This window comes from Myotis davidii, unplaced genomic scaffold (assembly GCF_000327345.1).
Source record: "Myotis davidii unplaced genomic scaffold, ASM32734v1 scaffold461, whole genome shotgun sequence".
NCBI classification, from domain to species: Eukaryota; Metazoa; Chordata; class Mammalia; order Chiroptera; family Vespertilionidae; genus Myotis; species Myotis davidii.
The window spans coordinates 597113-605124 of NW_006295825.1; the positions used below are offsets into that span (position 1 = coordinate 597113).

Consider the following 8012-nt stretch of genomic DNA (forward strand, 5'->3'; position numbering starts at 1 on the left):
CCCACCCTCCCCATGCATGAATGTCGTGCACTAGGCCACTAGTATCTCAATAAAGCTGGGGGTGGAGGGAAGAAAGTAGGAGCCAATAAGCACATGAAAAGATGCTTGAGGTTAATAGTCATTGGGACACTTAAAGAAATTAGAATATGAACTGTGAATTAGATAATAGTATTGTAACAATGTTAAATTTCCAGATTCTGATCATTGTTCTGGGTTATACAAGAGAATGTACTTGTTCTCAGGAAATATATAGTGAAGTACTTAGGGGTAAAGGAGTACAATGTCTCCAACATTAAAAAATTTGTGTGTGTGATATGTGTATATTATATAGATGGTGGCAGTGGGAGAGGAAAAGGAAGAGAAGGATTAAAAGAAAGAATGACAAAGCAGATATAGCAAAATGTAAACAATTGTTGAATCTGGGTTAAGGACATACAGAAGTTCCTCTATTATTCTTGTAACTGTTCTGTAAATTTGAAAGCATATCAAAATTAAGTTACCAAAAATGTGGCGTAAGTTTTTTTTTAAAGAGATGAAAACTGAATTTATTACCAACAGATGTTCAGGAAAGGAATTTCTAAGGGACTGTACTTCAAAAAGGAAATACAATAATCCCAGAAGGATGGTCTGAAATGCAAGAAGAAATGGAGAGCAAAGAAATGATAAGCATATGGGTAAATCCCAACAAACACTGGCTGGAGAACACACTATAAATAACAACATTTAATCCTGATAGCTAGGATTTTTTGTCTGGGAGGTGGGGGAGGCCAGGCAGAGGGAACTGCATGTGCTACACAGGGAAGCAGCAGGAAGTGAAACTGGCAAGGCAGAGAGAGGCAGCAGGGTTTCTAGTAGGGTAAGATCATTTCTCATTGGGCTGCAGAGCCCTGCATTGCAATCCATGGACCAGGCCAATAGCTCCCCTCAGTCTTCATGATGGCAAAAAGTACCCCTGCAATTTCCAAATGCCCACTGGACATGGTACCCTTGGTAGAAGACCACTGAACCAGACAAGGAAGGCTCCTATGTATCACTCAAAAGGAATTTGGATGTTATCATGAGGCAATGAGAATTGCTGAGGGACTTTCTTGGCAACAGTGAGGAGGAAAGATTGGAGGGGAACCAGATTAGACACAAGGAAAACATTTAAGAAGCAACAACAAACAGTATAGGAGACTGGAGAAAAGGACAATCACAACAACCTTCTTGGTCATGTCTGAGATATCAATGGGACATTCAGTAGAGAGTTGGATATGCATATGTAGGGGCAGGGGGAAGAAATGAGGGAGAGATCTGCGCTAAATACATATTTGTTTTCTAATGTTTATAAGAATGCTTCAATTTAAATTCCTACCCTCCACCCCTATTCCTATCCCAATACTAAGAAAAAACTTACCTTGCCCTCTCAGCTGGTAAAGCAAGTGGCCCAACATTCTCACCAGTAGAGAAATCAGAAATAGCAGTTTCTTCAGACTGTAGCTCTTCAACATGACTTGTTTCTTCCTTTTCCAAAGGCTTTAAAATTTTTTTAAGTTATTTAACCAGGTAAAAGAACACAAAAGATAACAGTCAACTGTTCACTATGCTAAAACATAATGCACCGATTCCAAAACGTTGAGTATAAATGACTGGGCTATGGCAAGCATCATAGCTACAAACCAGTTTGGTACCAACTCATCTTGCCACCAGAAGCATTTCCACTGTCCTATCAAGTTCCTACTAATAAAGGAAGCATCTGATGTCATTAGAGAAAAGTGTCCCAACATGCACAAAATGCTAAAGACAAAATACCAAGGGGAAAAAACATCGGAGACTCCCTGATACTCCCTGATTTTGTCAGATTCTTCATTTCCCAAATGTGAAGATTCCTTAAAGTTATTCCTCTTAGGGCTATCAAGTCTCTTTGTGTTACAGGGTTCTGATATCTATGTGTTTAACTACTTAACTAGCTCAGAATTGCCAATAATAACAATATTACGAGTTAACATTTTCTGAGCATTACTAGGTACCAGTTACTGTTCTACGTTTTCTTTTATTTTTCATAAAAGCCCTGAGACTGATACTATTGTTAACTCTGTTTTAAAGATGGAAGAACTGAGATAGTGAATGGTTAAATAACTTGTCTAGGATAATAACACAGCTGCTGAGTGCAAAGCCAACATTTGAATCTAGGCAGCCTCTTCTAGCAGTAAATCCTCTGCAGAGTTAATAGGTATCAGACCTAGATGTTTCCTCAACTTTGAATTTCTTTTGCAAGATTTCAGATTTCATTCCCTTGCAAGTCTCTGGCTTTCCAAAAAGTTCCTTAAACTAGAGCTCCCAAGAAATACTATTTTTTCCTCTACTCTACTTTTCAACAATCATGCATTAAGCTCCACTGATCTTTGCAGAAACAAAGGTCATTTTAATTGTTCTTTGTCCAAAAATGCAGGGCCTCAATGAATTACAGGTAACTCTTTAAAACTCAAAGCTGCATTCTCCCTAGAATCCTATCCCAGATTTCCACAAATGCCTTCTGTTCATCTTTACCATTTCCAAGATAATTTAACTTTTTCAGCTTTTCTCCTACATACATACATTTCCCATTCTCCCCATAACAAAAGTCTAAATTCAACCACATAATTCACCTATAATTATTTTCCAAGCATTTGCCCATCAGAGATAAGCACTAATAACACCCATTCATTAACTTAAAAGACAAAGAAGTTCCCCTCCTCAAAAAGGAGTTTTCTTGCCCCGGCTGGTTTGGCTCAATGGATAGAGAGCATTGGCCTGCAGACTCAAGGGTCCCAGGTTCGATTCCAGTCAGGGCACATGCCCGCGTTGCGGGCTCCGTTCCCAGTGGGGGGTGTGCAGGAGGCAGCCAATCAATGATTCCCTCTCATCATTGATGTTTCTATCTCTTTCTTCCTTTCCCTTCCTCTCTGAAATCAATAAAAATATATTTAAAAAAAAAAGAAAGAAAGGAGTTTTCTTGTGTGCGCATTTAAAATAAAGAGCTCCTAGTTCATTCACCACAATGTCTATACAGAATGCATGAGCGCTGTAAAGCAGACAGAGGTGTTCCTTCCAAAGAAACGTTCACTTTCCCTTTTAGAGCCTGTTCCTATCTACTTCAGGAAATGATGTAAGCAAAGGAATGGTTGCTCCAAGCAACCATTAACAGCACTCAATAAAAACCACAACTGCCAAAACAGTTACATAATTAAAACAAAAAGGATTAAGGTTGTAATTATAAAATGATAGAAAAAATAAGAAGTTCCCTCTTGTTATAGTTAACAAAATTAAAGTAGAATTTCCTTGTGTCATAGCTACTTATGCCGTGCTGTTCAACACAGTAGCCACTGGCCATATGTGGCTATTGAGCACTTGAAATGTGGCCAGACCAAATTGAGATGTAAGTGTAAAATACACACCACATTTTAAAGACGTAGTATGAAAAAAGAACTTAAAATACCTGATTAATGATTTCTATATTAATTAGGTTTTGAAATTATAATTTCAGATATATTAGATTACATTTTTTAAAATTACTACACCTAATTTCAGACCCAGCAATCCCACTCCTGGGTATTTACTGTAAAGAAAAGTTATGTGCAGCCCAGCTGGCATGGCTCAGTGGTTGAGCGATGACCTATGAACCAAGAGGTCACAGTTCAATTCCTGGTCAGGGCACAGGCCGGGGTTGCAAGGCTCTGGGGGTGTGAAGGAGGCAGCCAATCAATGATTCACTCTCATCACTGATGTTTCTATCTCTCTCCCTCCCCCTTCCTCTCTGAAATCAATAAAAATACATTACAAATTTTAAAAGAGCCGAAACCGGTTTGGCTCAGTGGATAGAGCGTCGGCCTGCGGACTGAAAGGTCCCAGGTTCGATTCCGGTCAAGGGCATGTACCTGGGTTGCGGGCACATCTCCAGTAGGAGATGTGCAGGAGGCAGCTGATCGATGTTTCTCTCTCATCGATGTTTCTAACTCTCTATCTCTCTCCTGTCCTCTCTGTAAAAAAATCAATAAAATATATTAAAAAAAAAAATTTTAAAAGAAGTTATGTGCACACAAAAATTTGTACAAAAATGATTATAGGAGCTCTTTTCATGATCACTGAAAACAACTCAATTGTCCTTCAAAGGGTGAATGGGTAAATAAGCTGTGGTATATCCATACCATGAAACACCACTCAACAATTAAGAGAAATGAATCACTGATACACACACAACTTGGAAGAATCTCAAAAGCATTAAACTGAGTGAAAGACATACTGTATGATTCTATTCATAACATTCTTGTTTTTCTGTTAATAACATTCTTAAAAGTAAATTTTACTGTAAGATAATTTCACTCATTTATATTTTAATGAGGTTACCAGAAAATTTAAATTACATATGTGGTTCACATTATATTTCTATTGGACAACACTATACTTACTTATTCCTAAAAGAATTAGAATCCATTTTTTAAAATATGTTGCCCTGGCTGGTTTGGCTAACTGGTTAGAGCGCCGACCCACTGACCAAAGGGTCGTAGGTTTGATTCCTGGTCAAGAGCATGTACCTCTGCTGCAAGTTCCCAACAGCCAGTAGGAGCATATGTGAGAGGCAACCAATCAATGTCTCTCTCTCACGTCAATGTTTCTCTGTCTCTCCCACCCCTGCTCCATCTCTTCCACACTCTCTCTAAAGGTCAATGAAAAAAATATCCTCAGGTGAGGATTAACAAAAAAAATGCTGATAAAAAAATGTATACACTGGAGATTATTCTCATCAAAGCAAATTTGGCTATCAAGAATACTATATTCTTGCTATAGTAACAACCACAAACAGCACTACTTACCACTTTTTCCAAGATGAATACAACATCATTTTCATTTAGAATATTTTTCAAAGGATTTGGTTGGCCTTTGCCAATCAACTGCACTTGGACATCAGCCTATCAAAAACAGATAATGTTTTATGTGATTAATATTTGTACAAATATATAAAGACAAGTTCCATGCAAGTAACTGGAAAGAATCTGAACAGACACAATGTTTTAAAAGATTTCATTTATTCTTTGCCCACATTATTTTTCCTGTGTAGAAAATGTAGTTCATATCTGTATCTACACACACTTCAAGGCCCAACTAAAATGCACCCTGCCTTTTACTTAGGATCACGCTGACAACCTTTTCCTCTAATCACACGGTATTTATTTTTAAGTACCATAAAATTAACCCTTTACAAAATGTTATCCTTTCTTCTGATAGAACTATGGAATTTAGAACTTTATCAGTTTATAGGAAATGCAGTCTTTCATTCCAGTCACAATACTGTAGAAAAGTTTATTGTAGAAAAGTTTGAAAATAGGTAGCTGAAAGAGATTTTAAAAAAACTCACCTATAATTCTACTAGCCAGGGTAATCATTACTGTTATTAGCCTTACTGGTACGTATTTTGCCAGCTCTTTTTCCAGGCATATAAATAAACCTATTTAAATTAAAATGTATCTATTATTTAAATATAGATAAGATTTTGCTTAATAAAAATAGGATATTCTAATAGTTTTTATACCATGAAATTCCATGTCCTTTGTCTAGTACCATGGCTCTATCATCATATAAATAATTTCACATTGTTTGACATTTAGGTACTTTCAAGTTATTCCCTATTAAAAGAACAATTGTATTACTTCCTTAAGATGGATATATAAAATCATATCGATATTGTCAATTTGCCATTCAAATATACCATACCCACACATTTGTATTCCTGTCACTTACATCAACACGGTGAGTATTTTCTGAGCATTTTCATTATTTTTACTGTCTTGTAGCAAGAATATAGTATCCTGCCCAGCTGGCGTGGCTCAGTGGTTGAGCACCAACCTATGAACCAAGAGGTCACAGTTCAATTCCTGGTCATGCCCGGTTTATAAGCTCCATCCCCAGTGGGAGGCATGCAGGAGGCAGATGATTAATGATTCTCTCTCATCACTGATGTTTCTATCTCTCTCTCCCACTCCTTTCCTCTTTGAAATCAATAAAAATATATTTAAAAAAGAAAGCAGTATCTTGTTATTGTTCTAATTTTCATTTATTTGATCACTAAATGAACATGAACAGTCTCTAATATGCTTATTATTGACAAGTATCTCTCATTATTTAAATGTTTAATTTCTTATTTTAGCTATTGAAGCATTTAGATACCAAGTTCAGAGAGCCAAGGATTTGTTAGAAATCAAAAGATAGGAGGAGGCCAGGAAAGAACCTTTCCCAGAGCCTCAGAGGGAACATGGCCCTATAGGCACTTTGATTTCACACTCCTAGTCTCCAGAACTGTACGAGAATGCATTTCTGATGTTTTAACAAACCAATCTGTGGTACTTTGTTACAGTCGCCCTAGGAAACTAATATAGATGTCAAGTGGCAAGAATTCAGGGAGGGATTAATATATTTACCTGGATATACTGAGTTTCTGAGTTTGGTTAGTGAGAATTCAGATAGTGTAAGATATGCCTATATTTGCTTTTTTTCCCTGTGAGTACTTATTGTGTCCTTCTATTATAGTTGTCTTTTTTCTTAATTGATTTTAAAGAGTTTTTAATATATTTTTAAAATATGGATATTAACCTTGATCACTTATGACTGTTTTTCCCGAGCTTATTTGTCTTTTAGTAAGTAATTTACCTTAGTTTACTCATTACTTTAAGGATTAAACTCTATGGGGAGTTTACTTATAGAACAGTTGGCATATATTGGATGCTTAATAAATCAATACATATTTATAGCAGCTTTGCTCATAACTATCACAAACTAGACACAATCCAAGTGGTAAATGGATATCCAAACAGTAGTGCATCCACACAATGGAAAGCTGTTCTGCAATATAAAGGAATGGACTAATACACACAACAACAAAGATGAATCCAAAATGCATTATTCTCATTAATGAAGTCAAACCCAAAAGGCTACATACTGTATGATTTTATTTACATGAAATTATGGAAAAGGCAAAAGAAAAGACAGAAAATGAGATAGAAAACAGATCTGTGGTTTCCAGGCACTGGGAACAGGAGAGAGGGTTGACTATAAAGGGACATGAGGAAATTTTTGGAAGTGACAGAAATGTTCTCTATCCTGACGGGAATGGTTATATGACTGAATGCATTTATAAAAACTCCTAGAACTGCACTCTACAAGAATGAAATTTACTCTATTTAAATTAACTTCAATAAACCCAACTTTTAAAACACAATTTTAGGATTATTGAGTTGTTTTTAAAAACCAAATTTTTCATACCTCATAGATAAATGGGTCTTTACAGATTCCTTTCTTTTCTTCATCAAATTCCCTGTGATACAGAACCACATGTAAAAAATAGAGTTACAGAATTCTGTCATTTCAACTCAAGAGTTAGTCATCATGTGTGACAATAGTGAGAAAAGCAAAATGCAAAGTAGACATGGCAGCCTTAAGGCATAGTTGGGAAGAGGGGGGAAAAGCAGAAAAGTTTTAGGTTAAGAAGAAATAGAGGAGAAACTAATGGCGGCATAGGTAAACAACAGAGTTTGCTGCCTCGAACAACCACTTCAAAAATACAACTAAAAGACGGAACGGACATCATCCAGAACCACAGGAAGGCTGGCTGAGTAGAAATTCTACAACTAGAAGGAAAGAGAAAAGCATACCGAGACGCAGAGGAGGCACAATGCGGAAGTAAAATACTACGGTGCGGAGGTGCGCACGGAGCAGGCTGGCGGCTGAGGGCGCAGTTGTCTGTTTCAATCAGGAGGGAGTCTCAGACTCTGAGCTCCAGATCTGGGCGAGTCTCTAGGGACCCAGACTCAAACGGGAGAAGCGGGACTGTCTGGCTTCAGTCGGAACTTGAAGGCAGCTTTCTCTCCGAGGTTTGCAGCGGTTGCTGGGACTCTGTGAGGCAGAGCCCCTAGGGACGGAACTGAGAGCAGCCATAACTGCTTGCTCCACCTGCCCTGTAGATCCCCTGGGACCCACCCCGCCCCCGCCCTGCCCAGAGC

General features: G+C 37.6%; 1 protein-coding gene across 3 annotated transcripts in view; it reads right to left on the bottom strand.

The window, feature by feature from the left end:
* The window catches only part of ZWILCH (zwilch kinetochore protein), a 37686-nt gene that overhangs the window by 25457 nt on the left and 4217 nt on the right, over positions 1-8012 (bottom strand). For 2 of the 3 annotated variants that reach the window (XM_015568473.1, XM_015568476.1), the window contains exons 2-4: positions 7276-7327; positions 4833-4928; positions 1397-1515 (exon numbers count right to left, since the gene is read on the bottom strand). In XM_015568473.1, the coding sequence (XP_015423959.1) occupies positions 1397-1515; positions 4833-4928; positions 7276-7327 (267 nt within the window). Of the gene's footprint in view, positions 1-1396; positions 1516-4832; positions 4929-5548; positions 5643-7275; positions 7328-8012 lie in introns of those variants that run through there. The other variant, XM_015568475.1, reaches the window with a different exon arrangement.